The sequence below is a fragment of the Myotis myotis genome, unplaced genomic scaffold, assembly GCF_014108235.1.
Source record: "Myotis myotis isolate mMyoMyo1 unplaced genomic scaffold, mMyoMyo1.p scaffold_m19_p_8, whole genome shotgun sequence".
NCBI classification, from domain to species: Eukaryota; Metazoa; Chordata; class Mammalia; order Chiroptera; family Vespertilionidae; genus Myotis; species Myotis myotis.
Window position 1 is genome coordinate 56,859,347 of NW_023416390.1, and position 27,747 is coordinate 56,887,093.

General features: G+C 38.5%; 1 protein-coding gene across 12 annotated transcripts in view; it reads right to left on the bottom strand.

Annotated features, from left to right (window-relative positions):
• PKP4 (plakophilin 4) overlaps nucleotides 1–27,747 on the bottom strand; it is a 247,690-nt gene that overhangs the window by 135,276 nt on the left and 84,667 nt on the right. For 3 of the 12 annotated variants that reach the window (XM_036320377.1, XM_036320375.1, XM_036320376.1), the window contains exon 2: nucleotides 26,978–27,114. The exons of 1 other annotated variant lie outside the window; for it this stretch is intronic. In XM_036320377.1, the coding sequence (XP_036176270.1) occupies nucleotides 26,978–27,109 (132 nt within the window). In that variant the 5' untranslated portion in view covers nucleotides 27,110–27,114. Of the gene's footprint in view, nucleotides 1–15,727; nucleotides 15,893–26,760; nucleotides 26,858–26,977; nucleotides 27,115–27,747 lie in introns of those variants that run through there. 8 more of the 12 variants (XM_036320378.1, XM_036320380.1, XM_036320379.1 and 5 more) reach the window with 6 other exon arrangements.

Below are 27,747 nucleotides of genomic sequence, written 5' to 3' on the forward strand. Positions count from 1 at the left end.
CTCATCACTCCAACCTCAGTCTCCACCTTCACATTTCCTTCTCTCAGTGCATATCAAATCTTACTCTGCTTCTCTCTTATAAGGACACTTGTGATGGCATTTAGCTTTCATCTGGATAATCCAGGATAATTTATCCACCTCAAGACCCCTAATCACATCTGCAAAGTCGCTTTTTCCAAACAAAGTAACATTTACAAGTTCCAGGAATAAGGACCATATGTTTTAAGGGGTGGGGAGGTGGGGCGGTTGGAGCAGACACCATTATTATGCCTTATCCTTTGGCCTTCAAAGATTCACATCTGTCCCATGTGCAAAATACATGCACCCTTATCCTAACATCCCCAAAAGTCTTCTAGCATCAACTAAAAGAACTAAATCTCATGTAAATCTCTTCAGCTCAGAAGTCCCAAATCTCATCATTTAAATATCTAAATCAGGTAGGGGTGAGACTCTGGGTGTGATCCATCCTATAGCAAAATTCCTCTCCACCTGTTGATCTGTGAAACCAGAAGTCAAGTTATCTGCTTCCACAGAAAGATAGTGAGGCAGACATAGAACAGCAGTTATGACAGCCCCATTCCAAAAGAGAGGAAAGGAAAGACAAAAGAGTCACCCAGTACATTCAAAATTCATTAGGACAAGGTTTCGAGACCTGGGAATATTACTGGGGCATGAGGCTCTACTCCTTTTGAGTCATTTTTCCTTGTTCTGAAAGGTTTGCATATATTTGCATAGGAGTAGTTTTATAAGCCTGTTTATGCGCCTAGAATTTTGGATGCTTTCTTACAATTCATTCTGTCTATGCCCCTTTCAGTCAAGCTGGCATTGTTTCTGCTGATATAAATTTTCAAAAACCTGTGGGTCTCCTGTGTATCGATACCACTAAACAAGAGAGTCCTCCACAGATCTTTCCGGGATAATCCCATCTTCATTTCGGTTTCTGCTGAGATGGATGGGGGGATCCAAGAGTCACATACCCAATTTCTTTAGCACTAAAGACTGTCAGCTACAACTTGGGCTTCTCTCCTCCAGAACACACTCTCCTAAGAATGAAGTTCCTAATTTTAGTGTCTATGGCAATCTGGGTAGGCTGAGAATTTTCCAAATTACCTAGTTGTGGTTCTTTTTGGCTTGAAGAGTTCTACCCGTAACTTATGTGTTTCCTCTCACGTTTTACAAGCAGCAAGAAGAAATCAGGCCACTCTTTCAGCACTTTGCTTGGAAATTTCTTTAGCTAAACATCCAAGTTTACTGCTTACATGCTTTCCACACAACTGTGGGAGACAACTCGACTGAGTTTCCTCCCACTATATAACAAGGATCACTCTTCCTCTAGTTTCCAGTTTCATATTCCTTATTTCCTTCTGAGCTCTCACTGGAAGCAACTTTAACAGTCCCTATTTCTACCAACCGTCTGTTTAAAGCAATCTCATGGGGTTTTTTTCCTGTCGTGGGCCCCATAATTCTTCTACCCATTATCCAATTCCAAAGCCACTTCCCCATTTTTAGGTATTTATTAAATCAATGTCCTACCTCCGGGTATCAAAACCCATGACAAACCACTGCAAACCTGGGGGGTCAGAACAACAGAGATTTATACTCTCACAGCTTTGGAGGCCGGAAATGTGAATTAGTTTCACTTGACTGGAACCAAGGCTGTCATCTGGGGTGTATTCATTCTGGAGGTTGGAGGGAAGCATGTTTCTTTATCTCTTACAGCTTCTGGGGGGTGCTCGAACACCTCGGCTTGTGATCACATCCCTGCAATTTTTGTCTCCACCTCATGCTGCCATCTCTTCTGAACATGTGTCAAGTCCCCCTCTGCCTCTCTCTCTTATATGGACATTTCTGAAGGCATTTAGAGCTGACCTGGGTAATCCAGGATAAGCTCTCTCTCTCAAGGGCCTTAACTTAATCACACCCATAAAGATCTCATTTCCAAATAAAGTAACATTTGAAGGCTCCAGTATTAGGATCTCATGTCCTTAAAGTGGAGATCATGATTTTGTCCACCACAATTAGTATACAGGTGCAGCAAGACTACCATGTCTATAAAAAAGTGTTAAAATCTGGTTCTTTCAAAGTGACCATTCCTTACCTAACATTACAATAAAAAGCTGCAAACTTATGTTAATGTAAGGCACTTATGCTGGTTTTTCCATTTACAGATAAATGTAATTAGTTTTGTAAACATAATTTAAAAATGAGGTTCATAGTACAGTAAGCATTAGTAAATTAGCAAATAGTGTATAAATAGCTGCAAAGATTTTTAAATAAAATTTCTGCAGAAAGGAAAAAAGACTTTAGAGACAGATACGCCTTTATTTTAGAAAACTACTCCTTAGGAAAATGCCCCCCACCATTGCCCCCTTTAGGAGCTAGTGTGAATAAGTGGCTGGCATCTCTCTTTTAAAACCTAGTTCTGTTCAGTAGACACTTTCAGTCTCTGGGATAAAGGACCAAAGGTGATCAATACTAGGTGGGAGAATTCTGGCTGGGGTGGTTTTAGCAAAGCAGCAGGCAGCTAAAGCCCTGCCTGTTTGATCGATTACCTTGGAAGTGGCTTTGCCTCCGTGCTTACATTCCTGCTACAGGAAAGAAGGGAACATTTAGAGAAGCACTGGTGGTACTAAACAAATTAATGCCTTTTCTCTAACCCAGAAACAAACAATTTGGAGTTCTCTGTCTAGAGCTATAACGGCCAAATAAAAGCTGTCCTTGTTAATAGCTTTAATTAAGTGAATCCAACGACCACAGGCCTGGTGGGAATTTTAACACTAAGATGTTCTTTTCCATTTAAGCCTATCAGGCAAACTAGAGTTACATTAGAAAATGATTATTAATACTTAAGTGAAAAAAAAAAGAATGACAGCTAAGTAATTGTATTTGTAAAATGTTATTCTAAAAAATAATTATTCATGCAAGTCACTTTGAATATATAGCTGTATTTTTTTATATATAAAAAGCATGGGTAAGCAGCAAAACAACCTATGCTGCTTTAATAGTCACATCTTTAAAAGGCCAGGTTGTTTTGACTGAATTCCTCAATAGGGAGCCCCATTTGTTTTCTAGAAGTTTATAGGCTGTTCTTAAAGTACTCATTTTGCAAACCTAAACTAACAAAGTAGCAATGAATGTTGAATGCTTAGAACATAAGTGCCCAGTGTTGCAAAGACTTTAAGATCTACAGCTAGAGAATTTAGAGTGAAGAGCATTTCGAACACTACTTTTCACTGGAACACGGGCTGCCAGGAACCCTCCTTCTTCTCTGGGTCGGTGAAGCAGACAGAGTCCATGAGCCTGTCAAATTGAAAAGATCCCAGGCTGCCACCCCTGCTGACTGTGCAGCCAAAGAGGAGGGCAGGAAATCAGCCCTGCAGGGAGGCACAGCCATGGTGGCAAAGTGATTGTTGGGCCACATTGCTTGTCCAAAGACTCACACCCACCTTTTGAAAAATCTTTTACAGCACATGTCCTGGGGTGATGAAATGCTCTATATCTTGAGTGTGGTTACATGACTGTATTCACTTGTCAAAACTCATAGAACTATTCACTGAAAGGGTATATTTTATTGTATGTAAATTATACATCAATAAACCTGCTTTAAAAACATTAACACACATCTCCATCTTATATTTTTAGGTTGTGACATTTTAACCTACAGGTACCTTTCTTATAATTCTGGCAATACTGCTAGAGATTCACTTACTAATCCACCTTGATGCACATTTTATGTATAAATATATAAACAAGCTCCTACATTTCAGGCAACATTTCTCCACATGAATAGGCTGTCCAATTTAACTTCTTGGCAGCACATTTTTTTCCCCCTGCGAGGCCCACAGAAGGGGCCTCAGGAGAGTGAGTTTTGATCCTCCATGTGTGGCAGACCCTTCTGGCGTTTTCTCCGCCTCCGCTAAGATGCTGGGACAACCCCATAACCATTAGCTACACTGCTCTGAAGTGAAACACTATTTACACTGGGTTGAATAATTTTAGAAGCCTTTTAAAAACCACAACCATATATATTAGGCATAATCATAAATATTTTTCACAACTTAGATGCTTTATTTCTATAAATTCATATGATTTTTTAAAGCAATAACTGAAAGGTGTTAAGTTCAATCAGAGTAAGCTACTATGTCTTCAATAAAATCATGGTAATTAAACCAAGAAAACTTCTTAATTTAAAATTTCATTAATAAATGCAAAATATGGGCATTGGAATATTAATGACTCTTTCCAAACTGTTCAACACAAAAGATTAATTACTAGGTTATGCAGTTAAATCAATCTCTACCTTCTCCTTTGATTGAGTTTCCTTTTTTCAATTTCAAATTTGTCTACTTAAAATGAATTTTATGAGGATAAAATATTTTTCTACTTGTAAAAAGCTAAAAGGTCTCTGAGCTAGTCTCTGTGATTCTGTCTACATTTTACATGCAGGACCATCCAGGGAGGGGAGATGACTGGCCCCCACTCTTGCAGGCACAGGGGGCTAACAAGCGGGGACTGCAGCATCTCATGGTGGCACTAGACCGCTGAAAGCTCTGACATCTGCAGAACAAGTGATTCAAGGAAATGGATCAAGTGTTGGTGGTGACCTACATATCCCAGGAGACATGAAATATTGCAGCAATACATGGGTAGTTGCCAATTTGCCCTAACAAATCCTACATAGGTCTGTATGGACACCTTAGAAATGTCTGTGCTCCTTCAAGAACCCCATCTGGGAATCAAAAAACTCACATTGTTCAAAACTTTAAAACAGATATTTGCACAAAGAGGCTAACAGGCAATTATGACTCAGCTAGATAAGATTTAAAGGCATCTGCATGTTGTCAAGGTACAGAAATACAACAGTCAAAAGTGTTGATATTATTATGGCATCCGGCATAATCTGAAAGGCAACCAACGTTTTTGCTCCATCTTGGAAATCATGGTCCAGAGAGGCTAGTTAGGAAATTTTATGCACAGAAATGGCAAGAGGGAAAGTATACTTAGCTTAGATCACTTGGTTTAGGTGGTCTGTGCTAGGTTTTTCTGCTATAAAGTTACTTTCTTCTTCTTTGTAATTAATAACATCTTATGAGGAGATACTTTGAGACTATGTAAATAAATTATGTAAATATCCTACTCATCATATTTACCCACTATTTTTAATAACCATTGGTGACTGTCAAATATACTCCCCTCCCAATTCCATTATTTTAGGATTGATTTTCACAAGCAGACATACTGGTTGATTATGAGGAAGGTAGTCTATCAATCACATCCTAAGGAATCCTGCTCTGGTTTTTATCGGAGAGAAAGGCTGTCAACGTTCCACAGGAAAACTGTAGATAAATTAATGGAATGGGGTGGGGGTTAATTTTCTTTCCTTTTCATGGAAACATCTATTTCCAGTTATAAGAGGTGTTATTAAGAACACAATGATGCATTTCATAGAATCAGCAGTTCTCAACCTGTGGGTCGTGACCCCTTTGGGGGCCGAACGACCCTTTCACAGGGGTTGCCTAAATACATCCTGCATATCAGATATTTACTATACGATTCATAACAGTAGCAAAATTACAGTTATGATGTAGCAACGAAAGTAATTTTATGGTTGGGGGTCACCACAACATGAGGAACTGTATTAAAGGGTCTCGGCCTTAGGAAAGTTGAGAACCACTGCTAGATTAACCATATCTGTTTATTCAAAAGCCCACATAATCAAATGCATGAACTTTTCACAATAAGGCAAAGATAAGCCAATGAGTTATCAGGGTTAAAACAAAAGAAAGATGAAATATGGATGACTTCAGAGGAGTGACTGCACCTAACTACCTGTGGGCACAGCAGTCCCCTGAGAAATAGCAAAGGGTGCAGGAAGCACCTAAATCTGGATTGGGGGTGGGTGGGAATTCAACTAAAGCACCCACCCTTATAGGGATGTGAATGCAGGGCCACTCAGAATTTTCCCCAAAAACTGAAAAGTAGGACAATAAAATTTTAAAGGATTAAAAGGCAGACTATACTGAGTCAAGTTTATTTTTCAGATATGAAATAAAACAATCTTCCCCAGTAAAATACGCTTCTGGTACTCCTGACAACATAACATTTATGGAGTTGTATAACCTAAAGCAATTTCTTCAGCATTAACATAGAGCAACCAAATATAAATATTAAATTTTCCCACAGGGTTAAAGTCTTACTTATCCACCTATTCTGCTTCTTCATAAGTAAATATGAACGTAACTGTTTCAATCTTAAAATACTCCTAAAGCATATGATTTTATTTCCACAGCCTGGTCCTCAAATAGATGAGTAAGGTGTCATTTTATTAAAACTATCAATACAGTCTTCCTTAGGTTATTTCAATAAAATCATTTCCTTTATAAGGTAATTGTCTGGATCCCTGTCTGCCATCCAAAGATTTTATCTGCCATTCCAGCCACGGTGCATTACATTGTACACATTCCTCTTCCCAGAAAAAAAGTGAGGATGAAAAAAAACTAAACCAAAAATTTTATATCCACCACTTCATGCAGCCGCAGCTAGACTAGAACTTCAGCCCTTGAACCTCACTGGCTGACCTCCCAAGAGCTTCCTTCTACTCCCAGCCAATCATTGTCACCTTATATCTACGGTTCACTCAGACATTTGTTTAAAACTATTTCTTGGGTGCCTGATACCAAGTTGGAAGTAAAATAAATGTCTACCAAAGAATCTGTGCTTTGCTAAAGCTCACAGTCTCGTTTCAGCTAAGTCATGCTGGGATTAAAAACAACAACCATATTAATACTTTTTACTTAAAGTTAACTTGGTCAAGTTATAACTTAGATACAATAAAACACACCTATTTTAAAAGTGTTGAGTTTGATCGGTTTTACTAAATGTACACAATGAATCCACAACTCAAAAATTAACAACTCCTTTGTAGCACTTCCCTCCCCTACTCCTTGGCAAGCATGGATTCCCTTTCTGTTGTTATAGATGAATTTTTAATGTTCTAAAATTTTACATAAATGGAATAATGTAGTCTGTAGTCTTATATGTCTGACTTACTTAATTCAGCAAATTTTTGAGATTCATCCAAGTTATATCAGTGATTTCCTTTTTTCTTGTTGAGCAGCATAGTATGGACATAATTTTTTATTCATAAACCTCTTGATAATTAAGTTGTTTTTAATTTGGGGGTATTGTACATAATAATATAATGAACAATCATATCAAGTATTTGTGTGGACATATGTATTTATTCATTATTGGGTTATACCCAGTAGAACTGCTGGGTCATATGATAAGCCTATAGTTAACTTTATAAGAAATTGCCAAGCTGTTTTCCAACATGGCTGTATCCATCTTATACTTGCACAGGCAACAACAATAAATAAATAAAATTAAAAGAAGAAACAAACAAAAAAGAAAGTGTAAAAAGTACCTTGGCAAAGGTCATACAAAAACAGGTCATGGACCAAATTTGGCTGTACTTTGCCAAATCCTGCCCTAGAGTTATATATATATATATATATATCTATATATGTATGTGTGTATATATATATATATATATATATATATATATATATATTTATGTTTTCTTTGAAAAGAGTTGGTTTTCTTAAAAATATATTTTTATTGATTTCAGAGAGGAAAGAAAGAGACAGAAACATCAATGATGAGAGAAAATCATTGATAGGCTGCCTCCTGCATGCCCCACAGTGGGGATCAAGCCCACAACACAAGCATGTGCCCTGACTAAGAACTGAACTGTGACCTCCTGGTTCATAGGTCGACTCTCAACCACTGAACCATGCTGGATGGGTTAAAGAGTTTTAATTTTCCTTTCCAATCTGTGTGTCCTTTCTTTCTTTTTCATGACTTACCGCACTGGCCTAAATCTTAGAAGAAAAGTGTTTAGTCTTTTATCATAATAGAGGCCCAGTGCATGAAATTCGTGCACAGGTAGGGTCCCTGGCGGCTGCCGGCAGGGGCCTCCCTTCCCCCGCTGCCAGCTGAGGCCTTTCTTCATTCCGCACCGCCCCGTGGTGGTCAGCACACATCAAAGTGAGTGATTAGACTCCCGGTCAGTTGAACTCCCAAGGGAACACTTTGCACATTAGGCTTTTATATATATAGATTTAATTTATAATTCATATTTTAATTTAATCATTCGCTATTATATTTAATTAGCTTTAGGTTTCCCATAGATACTTTTATCATATTTTACTGAGAGTTCATGAATGAGTATTTAATTTTATCAAATGCTTTATCTGTTGGGGTGATAACATGGGTTTTCTCTTTCTAGTAATATGGTGAATTGCCTTGCTTAATTTTCAAATCCTAAGCCAACCTTGCATTCTCAGAATAAACCACATGTAGTCATGAGAAATTAACTTTTTATGTTGTTGGACTGTACTTGGTAATTTTCTGTAAAAAAATTTCTGCATTTATATTTGAGACATATTGATTTGTAATTTTCTTGAAATATCGCTGCAGCTGCTGGTTTTGGTGTAAGAGTAATGTTACATGTATTATTCAAATTTAAGGGATATTTTAGGTTCTTTCCTCCATTAGTCTGCTTTTCCTCTTTGAAATATGGAAAGAAATACAAACTGCATTTCACAAGTAATTCTCCTGATAAAATTCTAGAAACATACTTGCTATATATACCTTACTACTCTGATTTAATACTTACCATTTAAAAATGAGTTAAGCCCTGATTGGGTGGCTCAGTTAGTTGGGAGTATTGCCCCATACACCAAAAGGTTGCAGGTTCAATTCCTGGTCAGGGCACATACCTAGGTTTCGGGTTCAATTTCCAGCTGGGGTGGGTACAGGAGGCAACCAGTAGATCTTTCTCACACTAATGTTTCTCTCTCTCTCTCTTTCTCTCTCTCTCTCTCAAATCAATAAACATATCCTTGAGTGAAGATTTCAAAAAATAATTTTTTTTTGTAAGAGTTAAAAGTCTGCCCTAACCGGTTTGGCTCAGTGGATAGAGTGTTGGCCCTCAGACTGCAGGGTCCTGTGTTGATTCCAGTCAAGGGCATGTACCTTGGTTGTGGGCTCAATCCCCAGTAGGGGGCATGCGGGAGGCAACTGATGGATGTTTCTCATTGATATTTCTAATTCTCTATCCCTCTCCCTTCCTCTCTGTAAAATCAATAAAAATATATTTAAAAAATAAAATAGCCCTAGCTGGTTTGGCTCAGTGGATAGAGCGTTGGCCTCCTGAATGAAGTGTTCCAGTCAAGGGCACATGCTCAATTTGGGGGCTAGATCCCCAGGAGGGGGCATGCAGGAGGCAGCCAATCAATGATTCTTTCTCATCATTGGTATTTCTCTCTCTCTCCCTCTCTGAAATCAATAAAAATATATTTAAAATAATAATAATAAATAAATAAAAAGAGTTAAGAATTCAAGACACATTGGTAGACTCCAAAGGCCATTTTCAGAATGACATGCCACACTGTCCCTGGCTACTCTGTCAGGAGGGAAGTCGTAATGCTAAATCAATAAGTGCTCTTTTCTAAAAATCACTCCATCTCCAGTGACAGAATTAAGATTATTTTTAAAAAGCCTTTGACTTACTAATGGCCTTGTGCTTTGTGATTCCAACTTACCTCTTAGCTTTTACACCTGAACTTTTATATTTCAGCCATTTCTGCATATGCTCCAGGCCTACTTTGTACTGTCTTTTTATCTGCTTTTTATTCATAATCTATGCTTACCTCAATGCTCAGCATGTTATTTCTCTATGCCTATCTTCTAACCACTGAACTGCATTGCCTGAGAGAGAATCTTTTTCTCAAAAGGAAAATTAAGTTGATTTTGACACCTCACTTGGGCTGTCCACTGCAACATTTTTTGGCTCATGCCATATGCTGACATTTGTCCCAACAAAAATTTCACTTTTCTTTACTGTATACTGATAGCAACCAAACTCCCAAATATCATGTGACTACTTACAAAAGGAAGATTCCAAAAACATTAGGTTTAAATATATATTGCCTATAGTTTTTGCTATTTAACCATCGTAACCCAAGCATTTCCTGTTTGCAGGTTTCTCTAAATGCAGTAATTAAATACAGTTTTCACAATCTCTCAAGGAGAGTAAAGCAAACACCTGAAGAAAAATGCTGTTTGAATTTAAAAATTACTGCATAAAAAAAAAATTGGGAAAAGAACTTTATATGATGGAATCTAAAAAATTCATATTTGAGATCTTTTTCTTATTCCTTTTATTTAATACTATTAGGTCTTACATAAAATTTCTCTACTTACACAATATTCAGTTCAAAGAAATCCCAGAATAGTGGCACAAATTCAGTATACATTTTAAAAATAATCTGACAGTTAAATGCAGAATGTTTGATGGGTAGTATCCTAAGGTATTCCAGGTATTAATAATTGAAAAGACAGCAATTTTATCTGAATTTAGAGTTCATTTTTTAAAAGACTAAACCCAGCAAGAATAACCCATTATCTACTTCAACCAAAAATATGCTTCTAAGTTTGAAATATTTTCAAAGGCTTTCATATAAACCTTTCTTGATTGATCATGAGAGAAACTATATGCAGGAGAAAATAAGTCCTGGGAATTACATAAAGAAAGCAATCATAACTCTTGGCATTTATGTAGAGATTTTACCTTCAAATAATTTCTATAAACATTAAACTAACGAAATCATGCAATGCATTTGTGAAACTTCACTAAGGTACCAGGTTTAAATCAAGCATGACCTAGGTCAGTGATGGTGAACCTATGACACGTGTGTCAGAGGTGACACACGAACTCGTTTTTTTGGTTGATTTTTCTTTGTTAAATGGTATTTAAATATATAAAATAAATATCAAAAGTATAAGTCTTTGTTTTACTATGGTTGCAAATATCAAGAAATGTCTATATGTGACATGGCACCAGAGTTAAGTTAGAGTTTTTCAAAATACTGACACGCCGAGCTTAAAAAGTCCGCCATCACTGACCTAGGTAGTAAATATGCAGACATATATTAATAAATAGCTATAATTGTTCATAGATATGGTAAAGAGAACTACTGGGATCAGGTTTAAATAAGTCTGGATGTTATTAACTAGATGCAGGTATTATTAGAAAATCCTAACTTCTGTATCTGCTGAGATGCCCTAATAGTTGTGCTCTGTTACAGTAAAAGGCAGTCAGCTTGTGAGATTTACTAACGCTCTGAGTAATGGGTAACAAAGGCACTTGCCCTTCAGCAGTTTACAACTTAGAAGAACCGACCCCATACCTCACATTTCAAAAACTCTTTTCCACCTTCACCACTTTTTATAAAAACAATGGAAGACATTGCTGCTGTGGGGGTGTAGGAAGAGCAAAAGGCCAAAACTGAGGAAGCAGGAAAAGGAAACAGCTGTTAAAGAAAGGAAACAGAGGAAGAGAGGCACCGACTCCCACTGAGGAGGCCAACCCCCAAAAGGCAGAGGGATGAAAGGGTTCCTCCTGAGGGCACAAAGCTGATCAGAATTAAATCTCAACTGTCTAGTGCCCCGTGGCTCCCACCTAAATGTGGAAGCTGGCCTGCTCTCTTCTATGCTGCTTATTCAATTCTCCCAAGTTCTGGATCTCTGGCTTCCCAATGGCACTGCGTGCAGAGGACAGAATGACTGGCCTCGGAGAGAAGAGGGCTCTAGGTGGGACAGCGAAGTTTCATTCATTGCAACACAGCTTCCTCAACACTTCACTGTTACACTCCCTGTTGCCACCTGCAAGTAAAGAGGGCTCAGCAGGGTTTCTGCTCTCCTCAAGTCCCAACAGATGATGAATGTGAACTTGTCCCAAAGTCAATTATAAATGGGTAACAGATGTGCATATACCAAGTTGGATGAATGATTATATGAGAATACAGGACCTTCTAGCTTCTGGTGGCATGTTCAATTCAGACCATTCACTAATGCAAAAGGAACCACAAATAAAACAAGTTCCTATTACTGTCCCTGTCTCCTTTATGCAGCTTACATGAGTGGAATAAAAGGAATACAATGCAACCGGGACTTTTCTGCTGTGCTGTGGGAGTGGAATAAGAGAAAAATATGGCAGGGAGATGTCTAATTTGAAAATATTTGAGGACTAAATTAATCTTTACTTCTTAGTGCACAATGCTACATAATAAAACTGTACTTCCAGTAAAGACATTTTTATTTCTATTTTGCTGAATATAAGGATATCATAACAATGTTCATAATCATTTTTACCATTTAGAGAATTTCTAAGTCCCTTTATTCTCATGTATCTCACAATGCCTGCATGCAATAGGCCATCAATAAATTACTTATCCCCATCATCCAACAGACAGGCCTTGGAAACACTACATGGCTGGCCTGGAGCCACAATGCTAGGAAGTGGTCATGCTTCCATTAGGATGGCCCTCCTGAGCACTGGCAAGAGCACAAGCTCTGTAACTGGGGGCCAAATGGGGGCCATGAACAGCTACTTAACCCATTCACACCTCAGTTCCCTCCTACTTAAATGAGATAATCTCCACAAATCCTGCAATTTAGTGATGGGAGTTAAAGGAGCCACACACACTGCCATTGCTTGCACAGTGCCTGGCCCACAGTAAGTGCTCAGGACACACTGTTATTCTAACAAGTCTGCCTGCCTCTCTGGTAAGGATAGATGGGTAGAGCTAGCCCAGTATCTCAGTGATATTCTCCCTAGTTATGACCTTTTAATGCACTCTTTTAAAAACTGGCTACGTGCATCCTTTGTACTGTTTAGTAACATTTCATTCTCTATCATCTTGGAGTGAAGAACTGCTCCACGAGACTAAAGTTTCTGGATATTCAAAGCTTATCCTTCAAATGCTAATTTATTTTCTGATTTCAAATACTCCTAAGGTATTATGCCTTTTCCTGACTTGTTAAATGGAATATACAGAACACACACTTTTCTTGGTAATTGAAAACGTCACTGTGAACATTCACAACCAGATGGCGACATCATTAATCCCTGGGCCTGCCTTCCTGTTGTTCTGTCCCCTTCCCTGAACGTCAGCTGTTGCTATCACTGTTCCTCTTCTAACTCTGATCTCCATCCTTCCCTGCCCTGTGAGATCTCTCCTCGCCTTACCCATGCCCCCATGCCTTAGCCAAATGTAACATCTAAAACATATTCCACAAAAATACAAAGTTAACGAAAGCATGTATTTCAAACTAGAGTGAAAAAGACTGAGTGCCTAAAGAGCAAAATATAGGCTCTCTCTAGTTATTTGGAGGTATTTTCACTGTAATTTTTAGTACATCTCAAAGGGCTGTAGGTGCCAGTAACCTGACCTCCACAAGCAAATGTACACCTGTGCATGTCTGTGTGCACACTGTGTGTGTGTGCTATCTATAAATGTATTGGGTATTTAGGGGATAACGTCTATAGGCAAGGATTTTAAGTAAGTTCTTTTACAGTTTTGAGCATATTAAAAATGGAGATTTTTTTTTTAATTTAAAAACTTAAATATGACTAAGTCAACGAAAACAAAATTGAGTACTATACATACCACCTGCAGGACAATATTCTAGGTACTGAGAATAAAAAACTGAATAAAATAGGTAACTTTGCTACTCTTATGGATCAGATGTTTGAATTAGAAAACTTGTTTTCCTCAAAGAGGAATATTTCTGTTGAGATTACACTTTGAAATTTATTCATTTTCCATTGCAAAGGAAAAAGTTTTCAGGTGGTGGCAGTGTAGGGGGGCGTCTGTGTTAAACGTGCTACAAATGTAACTTGCGATTCTGAGTTCTCTGAAGAGAAACTTGGTGACATTATAAAAATACATTTAAGCCCTAACTGGTTTGGTTCAGTGGATAGAGCGTCGGCCTGCGGACTGAAAGGTCCTAGGGTCGATTCCGGTCAAGGGCACCTACCTTGGTTGCAGGCATATCCCCAGTAGGAGGTGTGCAGGAGGCAGCTGATCGATGTTTCTCTCTCATTGATGTTTCTAACTTTCTATCCCTCTCCCTTCCTCTCTGTAAAATATCAATAAAATATATTTTAAAAATACATTTAAATTTAAGAGCCTAGTACAATTTTTTCAAATGCAGGAACTAAGAAGTAAAGAAATAGAAACAAAACACTTAGGTCTCTAAGCAACATTAATTACGCATACTGGGCATATTCAGTAATTTCCTTTACAATTTTCAATATGGTTATAGCATGAGAAGTTCAATATGAGAATTTAAAAACAAATTGATTTCCATTACACTACTTTTACGAGATGGCAACAGCATGACAAGATGAATGAGGATTTAAAAAAAAAATTTAATCTATATTTGTAGAATCTTAAAAATTGGCATGTTAAGGCTTAAAGGGGAGAAGAGCTTAAAGCAATTCAAAATAGGAACTTATTGATAACCCAAAGAAATGAAATGAAATTTTATTCTACTCTCCATAGCACTTCTTATTGCAAATGTTAAATAGAGAAACAAAACTATCTCCCACAAATTGTAAAACTCAGTGTAATGATTCTGATTCTAGTCCAGAAAGGACCACCAAGGAACATCAAGTCCAGCTCAGCTCAGCTCAGCCTAACACTAACCAAAAGGAGGGTAGAGTGAGGCAGATAGAAAACAGAGGCACAGCAAGGCCTGGTTGCCAGGGTTTTGGGGGGTCGGCAGGGGAATGGGAGAAATGGAATAGTAGGGACTAGCTGTAGTTAATCATGCTCTGTTAACTGTGATTGGTTTGTACTGATTAAAGAAAGCACATTCTGACCTGGCTGGGATTTGTACACCCTGGGCCTGGGAGTTAACCTCAAAATGTAGTCCATTCTCCTTATCTGAGAACGGCCTACCACCATGGAAAGATGAGCAACCTTGTTGCTGAAACAATAGTCCCAGAGGCACCCATCTTTTGCTACCCCAGCCCACATTGCTGTAACCTGTAACCATTATACCTATTCATATTCCTTTTGCCCATTTCCCCATGTAATCGTTGTTTTTCTACCCAATATAAGCAGCTGGCTTATGGGGGTGAAGGGAAGCAGATAACCTGCTGCTCTCCCATGCTGCCGGCACTGTCTGTATAAGAAAAGCTTAAGGGATGTTAAGGCGGAACAACTAGAATGACCAGTTGCTATGATGCGCACTGACCACCAAGGGGCAGATGCTCAACGCAGGAGCCGGGCTCACAGCTGGTGAGCGCAGCTGGGATAGCAGGAGCCTCTCCTGCCTCCACTGCAGGCTGGCAGTAAGGAGTGAGGGGTCCCAGACGGCGAGAGCCCCAGAGTGTGAAAGGGATGTCTGCCTGCCAGCAATCGGATATCCCCTGAGGGCTTTTGGACTGCGAGAGGGAGCAAGCTGGGCTGAAGGACCCTCCCACCCTCCCCCGCCAGTGCATGAATTTCATGCACCGGGGCTCTAGTTGTAAAATAAAATGCTCATATACGATTCAACCTTGTCTCTGCTAAATTGGCACAAGTAGTGACAGGCAGCCCAGACCCATCCCTTGTCAGGTTTAAGGACACTCACATTTTTCCCAAGCAGACTGTGACTATGGCAGAAACTACTGGTTGTAAATAATTATTTTAGCTGCTCTCAAGACTGCTCACCTGGAGGCTGTACTCCCACCTTCTTGGACAACTTGCTGTAGTGCAAGTGACCAAGTTCTATGCCTATGAGGAACAAGTCACATCGAGGCCACTCACTCCACTGGATTATCAGATTATTACTATAAATAATGACAAGGGTAACAGTTAAAAGTATTTACTGTGGTACAGTGATGTCCTCAGGGCAAACGAAAGCCCCCAGGGCTCTTTGTGCCTTTCCTAGAGGACCCAGAGGCTGGCGGGCTGTGAGGAAGCTCACAGGTGGCCCTCTGACAGTTTCTGAGTCGCCGAGGTGCTTGCCCTTCCAACTTGCCAGTGTTAATCTGCTATGGAAATGAAAAGTTGTATTGGTCAACATGGTTTTCTCGATGTTTAAAAACCTATTTAAAGCAATTAAAATGCTAGCTAAAACAGCTACAGAATAGCAAACTGGACCTTATGCTTTGCAATATTGTGGCCAATCTACTTTATTTTATTGAGCATTTCTAGTATGCCTGGGATAAAGGACCTCAAAGATGGAACATTTTTTTTCAGATACAAGAATTGTATTGGAAATGGCTCCATATATTTTGCATAGCTCTAGTCATAAAATACGACAGTCCTAATTACTACATTAGCCTTCTTTTGTTTAGGAATATATCAAAAGGGAACATTTAGAGAGCATACTGATGTGAGCTCTGCCAGTGCAAATAAATCAGTCAGTGTGATTACAATTGGCTTTGGATTCCATTCAGGTTATAAAAGGCAAGGATAGATTATAGATGGGTATGTGCTACTGTAGCAGTGACAAATTCTCAACTTCTTTGATATTTCTTCAGGCTTACACGTGACTCCTGAGGGCTACATTTTTAATGAAACAATGCTGAAAGCATTTAAAAGCTAGAAAATATATCATCTTGGTACTGCAAAGAGATGTGTGAAATCATTTCAAAATGTAGTCAGTCTACTGTCTCTAGGCTTGTTGGGTTTGAAGGGCTGATGTCTGTTTCCTGTGGTGGTGGTACTGGTGAAGGCAGTAGTAGAAGTAGGGACAGAAAAGAGCAAATTTGTATCAGAAAGTGGCAGACCCAATAAAGCTACTAATGTAGGTTCTTTGTCCTCATGACAGGCCTGGAACTGGTGATGCACTGACCACTCTCTCAATCCCGCTCTACTGGCCAGAGAGGAGGAGAAATCTTCTCCAGTTCTAGCAATAGGGTGAGTCTCTTCATGGTTTTTAACGGGAAATCAAAAGAAGTTTTATCAAAAGTTCAATTTTAAAAATCAACCAAAAATAGTTTCACATCAGTAAAATATGTTTTCCCTATTTGTAGTGTTGCTCAAATAAGCTAAGCGTTAATAGCATTCTGTTCATATCCATCACTACACAAGTGTAAGTTTTTATGTTCTTATCTAAAGACCATCAAATCTTCTAATCAATATGTTTAGAATAATATCAACAGTAGCAATTACTAAGATATATTTTTCCACAAAATAATTTAACAAAAATTCACTTTCTCATTATATTTTGCTAACTGAAATAAAGAAAAATCAAGATCCCGCTGTTAATAGTTTACATTAAACAAAAAACAATATTCACTTTATCAAGAAACAATGAGAAAAGTTGCAATGGGAAAACTCCAGCACACTACCCCACTTCCAACAGTTTTAGTTTTAAAGCAAGAAACATGACGTAGCTGAGGTCATGAACAGAAAATGAAGGTGCTGATTAAGTTCACACTTGGGCAGGGTTACGCTTTTTTTTAAACAAAAGAATTTATGAAAATATTTTGCAAAGGGGAGAAGTAAGAGTTTACATCAATTTTATGATGGAAATAAATTTCTAAAAAACACACACAACAGAAATGCTAAATATGGAGGAAATAGTAAGTATTAATTCCTTCACATGCAGTGGGCTAAGGATCTTTATCTTGATGTAGACTTTAGGAATGATTTTAGGAAAACTTACTAATTAGATATATGCCTATTAGGGTAAGTGATACCACATAATAAACACTTTTTTGATGTCATGCTGCTTTATAGAAATTTTCATATGTAAAAGTCTATATATTAAGTAGTCTATATATTGAAATGCCTTGAATATTATTTTTAAAAGAAAATTAAATTGTTTTCAAGAGCCAAGAGATTTCAATTCTAAGAAAACTATCTTCCAACTTATGGTAGCCATTTTCATCTCTGAAATGGTTTATATAGAAATTAATTGTATAACATGCATTTGTCTTCAAGTTTCAATCATGTCCTCTCCCAATCTCCTTGCAGACTGTTTCTATTATTTGCAACCCCTATATTAACGTTTGAACACATAAAAACTCATAAGCTTAGAAATAAATCTACTTGAAAAAAAAGTATACATTCTAAATGATTTTTCTTTGGAATGCCCAAAACAAAAGAATCATAACCTAAATTACTTTGCAGATCTGATCACTTTGGAAACAATACATTCATAAAATAGAAACAGATGCAGTAAGACCATATGAATCCATTTCTGCAAAAGTAACAAAAATGGCAATTTAGAAATTGAGAACACTTAAACATGAAGATAGACTGTATTTTGCTATAGCTATGGCATAACTTCAGGGTTATACCTGAGGGGAAAAATATGTTTCTGAAATATTTTTCTCTCTAGAAGTGATTCTAAAAAGAAAAATGATCATGCAGTGCAGAGAATTCAATATTGAATGATCCTGTCATCCATTTAATCTTACCAGCTCAGCAGTTACTCATTTCAAATTTAATAGCATAAAGTTTGCATGTACAGGGAAAAAATTATTCCATATATTCATAAGTTAACTGAATAGGAATTGTGAATTGGAAAGGAAATTATCAGTTTAAACATGCAAAGTCAGGGTTGATTTTAAGTATTAATAAAGAAATAATATATTACTTTCAAATGTAAAAGAACAGTAATGCTAATCCAGTGGTAAAAATTAAGAGTGCCTAAGTTAACAAATTTACATAAAACTGATACATTACAGCATATATCTATAGCCTGCTTAAATAAAAAAGGGGTAAGAGTACATGTTTCTGGATTTTGTGGTTCCAATTACTGCACATAAAAGTATACGATACTATTTGTGTTTCTGCATTCTTCTGAGGGTAGAAACTGTATGAAACACATCATCTTTGCCTCACACCTTTCCTCCCCTCCCTTTCCTGGACAGAGAGCTTTGCTCACAGTAGGCTTTCAATCAATATATTTTATTTAGTTAAAAGTAAGCATAAGCTAACTATAGGGGGACAGTGAGCACTTTTATATTCTAAGTTCATTAATGCAATAAATATATTGGGGCATCTATTATGTATTTCATGTCTTATATATGTGATCTAGCTATGTGTGAAAAGCCAGATAGAGTCTGTTCAAATTCCTGGAGATTTGTCAATGCACCTAAAAAATCTGGGACCTCTTGGGGGATGTGCGACTGCCAGCTGTCGGAGATCCCTCTCACAATCCAGGACTGCTGGCTCCCAACAGCTTACCTGCCTGCCTGATTGCTCCTAATCACTTCTGCCTCCCAGCCTGATCACCCCTAACCACTCCCCTGCCAGTCTGATCGATGCCTAACTGCTCCCCTGTGAGCCCAATTGGCCCCAACTGCCCGCCCCTGCCAGCCTGATTGCCCCCAACTACCCTCCCCTGCAGGCCTGGTTGCCCACAACTGCCCTCCCCTGAAGGCCTGGCCCTTCCCACTGTCCTCCCCTGCTGGCCTGATCACACACAAGTGCCCTCCCCTGCCGGCCATCTTGTGACCACATGGGGGTGGCCATCTTGTGTGAGGATGTGATGGTCAATTTGCATATCACCTCTTTATTATATGGGATGTATTCCTGGGATACATAAGATTGGTTAACTTTGCTAACAGATCCAGCCAGTTATCTGTCAGTCTCTCAGAAAGCATGTGCAGATGTTAAAATATATGTTAGCTATAACTGTTGTCGGATAACTTGGCAATCTACTTCTGTATGTTGCTGAGGGAAAATTTTTTTTTTTGAACACTCAAATACTAAAGAAACCTATTGGCAACACTCTGTTGTAGTCTTTAATCACAGAGATACCTGAAGTGGGAGATACAGTACATCACTAAGACATAGAAGAGAAGAAATGTTACACTGTGACCACAACTCATGCAATTTACGAGGGCTGATTTCCTGAGAGCCAAGAATCAGGGTTCAGAATTCTTGAGTCCAGGCCAGTGTCATAAGAGCTCCAACACTTGACCTCATTTTGAACCTCATTTCCATAATATGAAGGAGATAAAGCTGAAAAGTTGAAGATCCCACAGAAATCACTAAGAAAAGACACAATCTTACCTTGTGTTTGATGATGCAGTGCAGGCACAGAAGACTTCACCATATATCATGCAATAATTATAATTAACAGGATAATTCAGTTGCCAATAAAAAAAAATATTAAGTTACTAATAGAAAAAATGTGAAGTTTCAGGCATTGTATTTCTAGTATAGGGCTTTTAGCTAAGCTACAAACTATACTTGTTTACAGCTGAAATAAAATTCTGTCTTCTGCATGTGAGTGAGGTGTGTCATAGAGAACTATTTCATTGTAAATAAACGTAGGGGCCAAATAAAAGGAAGTTGCAAAGGCAGGTGCACAACAGTTGAGTTTTTCAGTTTCAGAGGAATAAAGTAAATAATTGTACTGGAATTTGTTCAGTTCTGGGCATTCTGCCATACAGGAAGGGTGTGTAATTACTGAGGCTAACATATCCATGTAAAAATGAAGTAATATCAATAGGGCACAGTTGGGCTCCAAATTTCCTTATTTTAGCTTAAAAAATTAAGGATCTCTAATGACTCTCATTTTATTCTTTGAAATTTAAATATCACTTAAGTTAATACCAAAGGTAGCACTGGATTTTCCCAGAAGTTGGAAATATCCTGAAAGGCAGTGTTCTCTTTGAGAGACTTACTAATGAAGAACATAGCAATTTTCACTCATCAAAGATAACAAAAAAGTGCATGCAGTATTTAATTTAGGACTTCACCGTGGTAAGAGAAGTACAAATAAAATTATTATGTTTTACCAAATCTTTCCTTGCTTACCATTTCATACTTTTTAAAATGGCCTCAACCTTCCATCTGGATTCCAAACTTCTTAAATCATAAACCAAAAATAAGGAATGTGGTTTGTGAGAGAACAACAGAAAGGAAGTTACAGTGCCTGAGTATGGCCAAGTTCAAATAGAGATCTCAATTATTCAAGCAACTACATGACAGAAAACAAGAGTATAATACATATTACATGTGTAATTTTACAAATGTAAATCAACTTACATTCTATATAGAGCTATGAATTATACTTGCTAACCCTATCCATGATTGGCCATACGGTCTCTTAAAGAGTATTTTCCTCTCCCAATCTATATATATAAAAGCCTAAGCGACCGTGATGACCGAAAGAAAGGAATGACCAGTTGACCAGCCACTATGATGCGCACTGACCACCAGGGGGCAGACGCTCAATGCAGGAGCTACCTCCTGGTGCAGTGTGTTCCCACAGCGGGTGTGCTGCTCAGCCAGAAGCTGGGCTCATGGCTGGCAAACTCAGCTGCAGCAGTGGGAGCCTCTCTCAACTCTGCAGCAGTGCTACCAAGCAGTGGCGGCAGGCACAGCGGGCTGGGATGAGCACAAGCGGTGTGGCACCAGGTGTAGAGGGCCAGGATGGGGCTCCTCCCTGGCTGCCTGCCACTTGGCGCAATGCTACATCCCTCGGGGGATGTCTGAGTGCCAGTTTAGGCCCGATCCCTACAGGCCAGGCCAGGCGGGAATCAGGCCTAAACTGACAGTTGGACATCCCCTGGGGGGGTCACGGATTGAGAGAGGGTACAGGCCAGGCTGAGGGACCCACCCACCTACCCCTGTGCACAAATTCGTGCACTGGGCCTCTAGTTGATAATAACAGCCATGGCTGACTGCTTCCTTTGTGCCCGTGAAGTCAGCTGACACCTCTAAGTTGCAGGGATGGCAGCAGGAACTGTGAAGGCATCACATTTGGCCACACTTCTTTCTCTTACTGTATATACGATATTAAGCTAGGTCCTAGACCAGGGGTGGGCAAACTTTTTGACTCGAGGGCCACAATGGGTTCTTAAACTGGACCGGAGGGCCAGAACAAAAGCATGGATGGAGTGTTTGTGTGAACTAATATAAATTCAAAGTAAACATCATTACATAAAAGGGTACGGTCTTTTTTTTTTTTTTAGTTTTATTCATTTCAAACGGGCCGGATCCGGCCCGCGGGCTGTAGTTTGCCCACGGCTGTCCTGGACAGCTCTTGTTTGCTTATTGTTGTTGTTGTTGTTGTTGTTGTTGTGTGTGTATGTCCACGGCTATCCTAGACCATTCTTAAATTTCCCAGATATTTGAAAACTATCAGGATTTAAAAAAAAAAAATTTCCTTGTTTCCGCCCTAGCTGGTTTGGCTCAGGAAATAGAGCATTAGCCTATGGACCGAAGGGTCCTGGATTTGATTTCAGTCAAGGACACATGCCTGGGTTGTGGGCTCGATCCCCAGAAGGGGGCATGCAGTAGGCAGCCAAACAATGATTCTCTCTCGTTACTGATGTTTCTATCTCTCTCCCCCTTCCTCTCTGAAATCAATAAAAATAATTTTTTTTAAGTCCTTGTTTCCAACATCTGCATTCATCATGGACTCCCGGACTCTTACTAGGAGCTGAGCTGAACAGTAGGACCTGCCAAATGATGATCCTGATTACAGCCAACTGGTAGCTTAAAGTTCAGTTGACATTTCCTGTAATTTCAGATTCAAGTCCAAGGACCACATTGCTTTGTTATTCCCACGGACTGACTGTATTCCTCTCAAGCATGATCCTTAACTGACTTTTCTTTAGTGGTTAACTATATCACCTGGTATAGAGGATGATGGTAGATATTCTTTGGTATCACCAAGGTAGTCAAATCATTTTATTTCCTACACATAATTTTCAGCGAAGTCAGACAGATGGGAGATGAAATATCTAACCTTATGCCATTATTAGACCATCACTATGAAATACATTTTTATTTTGCTTCACGCAGAGATTGGATTTAATTCCTAGATCAGTGTGGATAAATGCAATTCATGTTGTCTTAGAGACAAGAATGTACAGCTAGGTAATAAGTTTTCTGGGTGCTGTTTGAGATTCTCTTGCTTAGTAATGATTCTATGAATGTGGCTCTAGGTCCCATTATCTTCACAAAACAGTCTGGCAGTTGGAGACAATGTGATAGCTAGTATTAGTCACCCTTTCCCTTCCTGAGCAATCATTTATATAAAAGGGGCTGGTAACGTGTGAAACAATGTATAAAACATGGCTCTATCCTCAGGTAGCTGATTCTATAGTCCAAAGCAGCATGGGATAAGTCCCAGCAGGGGTATAAAGTGCTAAAGGAGGTCAGGAGGGAGATTTGACTGCAGGTGGGTGAAGGTGGCTTCAGGAAAGAGGTAGCCCTTGAACAGAAGTAGGCTCTTCTTTTATCTGCCAAAGAGCAAGGATTTTAAAAGTATAATTGCACAGGTATGCACCTATGTGACTGACATAAATATAAAAAGTTATCACGTTACAAAAGAGAGGGAATGTGAACATCAGCATTTTGTCAAGGAATAGGAGCAGTTTCTGGCTTCTAGATCCCAGAAAAGTATCACCATGTAGCCATGCAGAGGAAGATTGTTTTATGGCACTCTAAAACCAATTTCATATAGTAATATTGTGTACTAAAAGATATCATTTCCCAATTATTTAACCAAATGCCTTGATATTATGTTACGTTTGGGGTTGCACAAAATCAGTATGTTAAAAAAAATATATTTTCATATTCTCTATTTCTTATACTATATACCTAGAACTGTTCTAATCAGTGAGACCAACATGATGACGTTTAGAAAGTTTAATACCATGCAGAAGTGAAACATTGTCACAGCAGGAATGTGTCCCAATATTCAGAATGTTTTCTTATTTTCAGATCAATGTTCAAAAGAAGGCTCACTGAACCTCTGTATATACTTAAAAACAGTATAAGAAGAGCTTTTTCTCCTTATGTGGAAATGATGATGACAATAGTAATATTAATCCTTACTAAGAGCACTAAGTGCGAGACACTGTTGCAAGTATTTTACATAGACTAATTTAATGCCCTCAATAACCATTATTATCCTCATTTTATTGAAAAACAGAGGCATAGAGAGGTTAAGAAATCTTCCCAAGGGCGAGAGCAGCTGAAGTGTTGCTTTCTCTTCTCTTTTGGTAACAAAATCCTCATTTTAAATATAAGAGGACACATTATTTTAAAAAGCCGTTACGTGTCTCCATACCCTTTCTGAGTAGAGCGTGAACAAATTGTGGGAGACCTTTCTGAACACAGGGACACGTCAAGGATGGAAATAGCTACATTTTCCATGTGTATGACCTTTGACCCGGCAACAAAAATCGTACACCTATGGATGAGGGCAGTGGGGGGGTAAGGGCAGAGGGTGGGGTGGGAACTGGGTGGAAGGGAGCTATGGGGGGGGGGGGAGAACAACTGTAATAATCTGAACAATAAAGATTTATTAAAAAATAAAAAAATAAAAAGAAATCTTCCCAAGATAACACAGTTAAGTTGTGGGGCCAGGATGGGAACCCAGACCATCCACCCAGTTGTACTGCAGGGGTCTCTTCCTTCCGTGCCCTAATGAAACTTCCTTCCTGAGCTACTGCTGCCATCAAACAAGGCATGTTCTTTGAGATCAGGGAGCTGATACCATCAGTCCAGGGCTATGAGCATTGCATAGTAGTATGGCATATATTTAAATAATTATGCAGCCCATCCAAGAATATGGTTCTATGGATATAATACATGATCAAGGACATGATCTAATATGAACTATTCCATCTAATAAAAGCCTATGTGGTCGTCACACCCTCATGCCCTGATGCCCTCACGCTGTAACAATCCATCACCAGGAGGCTGCATGTGTGGGCGGGGACTTGACGCTGCATGTGCGGCCTGGAGCGGGTCCGGCGGCTCTGCACAGTGCAGAGGTGGGACCTCCCGGCTCTGGCCTACCTCTTTGGGGAGATAGATCGTGGGGTTCCCGCACTGCCCCCCCCCCCCCCCACAAATTTCATACACTGGGCCTCTAGTTTAAGTATAACAAGACTGAGAATGTCACATTCTGACTAACACACTAATAAAATCAAATATATAAGATGAATAGTAATTAGGTTTCTTATTTCTAGCTAACTCTGTCTCATTGGGCAGATGACAGGGAGTGACATATTTTAGGAAAGTCCTAATAAGTTTTTATGCCAACTACAGAGAAATCAGAGTATCTTGCCTGGTGCCACAAAAATCCTATGTGAGCTACAGTTAGTTATTTAAAGTTGGACGAGTATCTTGGAATAAGAGATAGATACTGTGTCTTCGGTTGAATGACTGAAATACTAACTGAGCATTGGCTTTAAAATGACTGAAATACTGACAAAGCAACTTTAAAAGAAATTAAGAATAAAAACTGTAAAAGTATACTAATGAAGTCAAAATTTTAGAACAGGAATGGAAGCCAAGAGTAGAATACAGTGGGGCCTTGACTTACGAGTTTAATTCGTTCCGAGACCGAGCTCATTAACTCAAATTACTCTATCAACTCAATGCAAAAAATCGGCCGAGAGACAGCTGGTTTCTCAAAAAACTCATTAGTCGGGACACTCGTAAGTCAAGGCCCCACTGCATATCCTCCTACTAACAAAATAATACAGGTGATATAAGGTAATTCTCCTAATAAACAACAAATATCTGGTTTGGGGGGTTTGGAGTGGTGGTGTTTTTTGTTTTTGTTTTTTTAGCTATCTTGGAAAAATGGAACCCTTCTGGCTATCTCCCAGACAATATCCATTCAGAACACTTTATTGGCAAAAGATAAAACTTTTAAGGCATCTGAAGGCATCATGAAACTACAGGGCCAAATTGATGATAGGTTTCCAGTCGTCCTCAACATGCAGGGTATCTGGTCTCAAGATACAAACACAAGTCCTGTTGCTATGTTTACTGAAAACAGTTTCTAGTTTTAAGTCAGTTCTGGGCCTTTTGATAAATTTACCATCATATTTCACAAGAACGCAGCATACTTTAAAAGCCCCAAATAAATCAAAGTCTTTTCATTTTACAGCTCCTTGGGTCAAATCTTGACAACCATGAAGTACTATAAAAAATAAAAATTAAAAAAAAAAGAGTCCCTTTTCCCTCCCTAAAGGTGAGAGAAACTTAGATAATGTATGGTTTGGTGAAAAACAAAAACAGTACCAACTACAATTTTCTTGTCTTCTCAAATTCTTACGTTGTGGGATGTTTAAAAACTAATTTCAGGGAGGAATGGTAAATATTTTGACATCTTGATATTAGAATAAGTTGTGAAATCATTTTTCTTGAAAACACAGCTTTAATGACAGACATATGTCATAGCTCTGGAGTATAATTCATAACACACACCTACTTTACAGCAAAGAGTAAAAAAATGAGGTATTAAAAAAATTCTTTACCATGTGTATTCATTAGTCATTTGAACTGCCAATATTGATTTTTAAAAGAATATTCCAGCAAATATACATTTATATTTATATCTCTTGAGAAAAAAAATGACCCAGGGGGTTAGTCATAAGATTTTTTAGTTTTTAGTTAGATTATATCCACCACAATAACTCTCACAAACGGCGTATATTTTTGTTTTGTTTTGAAGGGAGGGACAGAAGTCTATCTATAGCTTTAATATTACATTCACTTTATTAAACTTTTAAAGCATAAAAAATTAAATTTAGGAATTCCAATCCCTAAGCATAACAGATAAGTTCTAATTTAAAAGGCTACTTGGGTTTGAAAGATAAATAGTATTAAGGACCTTAAGAAAAACAACATAAATATGATATTAAAGCAAACTGGCACAGTTTGACAAGTATTAGAACACTAGCTCACAAAATGAATATACTTTGATTCAGACAAACACGACAAATATATAGCCTTTATCCAAAAATCACAGAAACAGCCCTAGGTAATACCCATGTTAAAGGTTCAACACTACAGGCCAAAGGTTGCCAGAGTCCTGGCAGTGAAGTTAACAATGTGACTACGCTTGACGAAGCTTTGCGCGCATGCACACACTCTGCAATGGGAGACAGACACCGATCACCATCAATATTGTCCTTACTTGCAGACGCACAAGTATCCTGCATGTTCCGATTCTGACTGGCACCTGGAGCAGCTCTACATGCCAGTCATCCCAATGTACTCAGGGATGTAAACACCTTATAATTAGAAAACGTGAAGGCGTCAAGGACGTTAGACAAATTTAAAACACATCCAAAGATTAATTTTTAAAGGCATTGAAGAAATCATTAATTGCAAATTCCAATAAGAGGATGTACCTGCTCCTTCACAGAAGCTAGAATAGTGGTGGCTGTGGTCTCGGGTTCCATGCCTGGGCCAGTGCAGGCAGTTTCCTGGCGGATCTGTGGTTGCCCCTCCTCCACCAGTGAGGCCTGCTCAGGAGCTGGCATTCCTCCTGCAATCAAGCAGGCAAAGAGTTAACACTTTCTCTAGGGCTCCTCTGAGGATCTGCAGATGGTCCCTAGGAAGTACCACAGACTTCTACACACAATGATCACAATACCCTGAGACTATTTGATTTTTAGAAGGCAACATCTAGGGCCAAATGTATAGTGAGTATTACCAAATATTAAAAAATAAATTTAGATGTAATGATAATAAATACTAAGAAAATATTTAAACATCATAGTAAAAAAAGTGGCATGAAAAGGGTTGGGAAAGAATGCTCTTAAATTAAAAATATACTAAGGACAATAAAGTTGTTAGGAGCTTGTTAAATTGGCGAGCCTTATAATCAGATAACCAATAAGTAAATATGATTCTTATGAAACAAATAACAATAAACACTCTATATTTGCTATAAGAGCCAGTTTTCAGGAAAGTATACACACAAGAAGACAGCTACAAATGTGCAAATGCTGTACCACTTACAGAAGAGGCTTAGGCAACAGATAAAAAGGTTACAAAACTTAAGGAAGGCTTGAACATAAACAAAAGTCTGCTGTACTTAAAAGAAATGCAAGGCATTAATAACTAGTAAGAATATCTTTGGTAGAATATTACAGTTAGTTTGGTTTCCTTAGAAGAA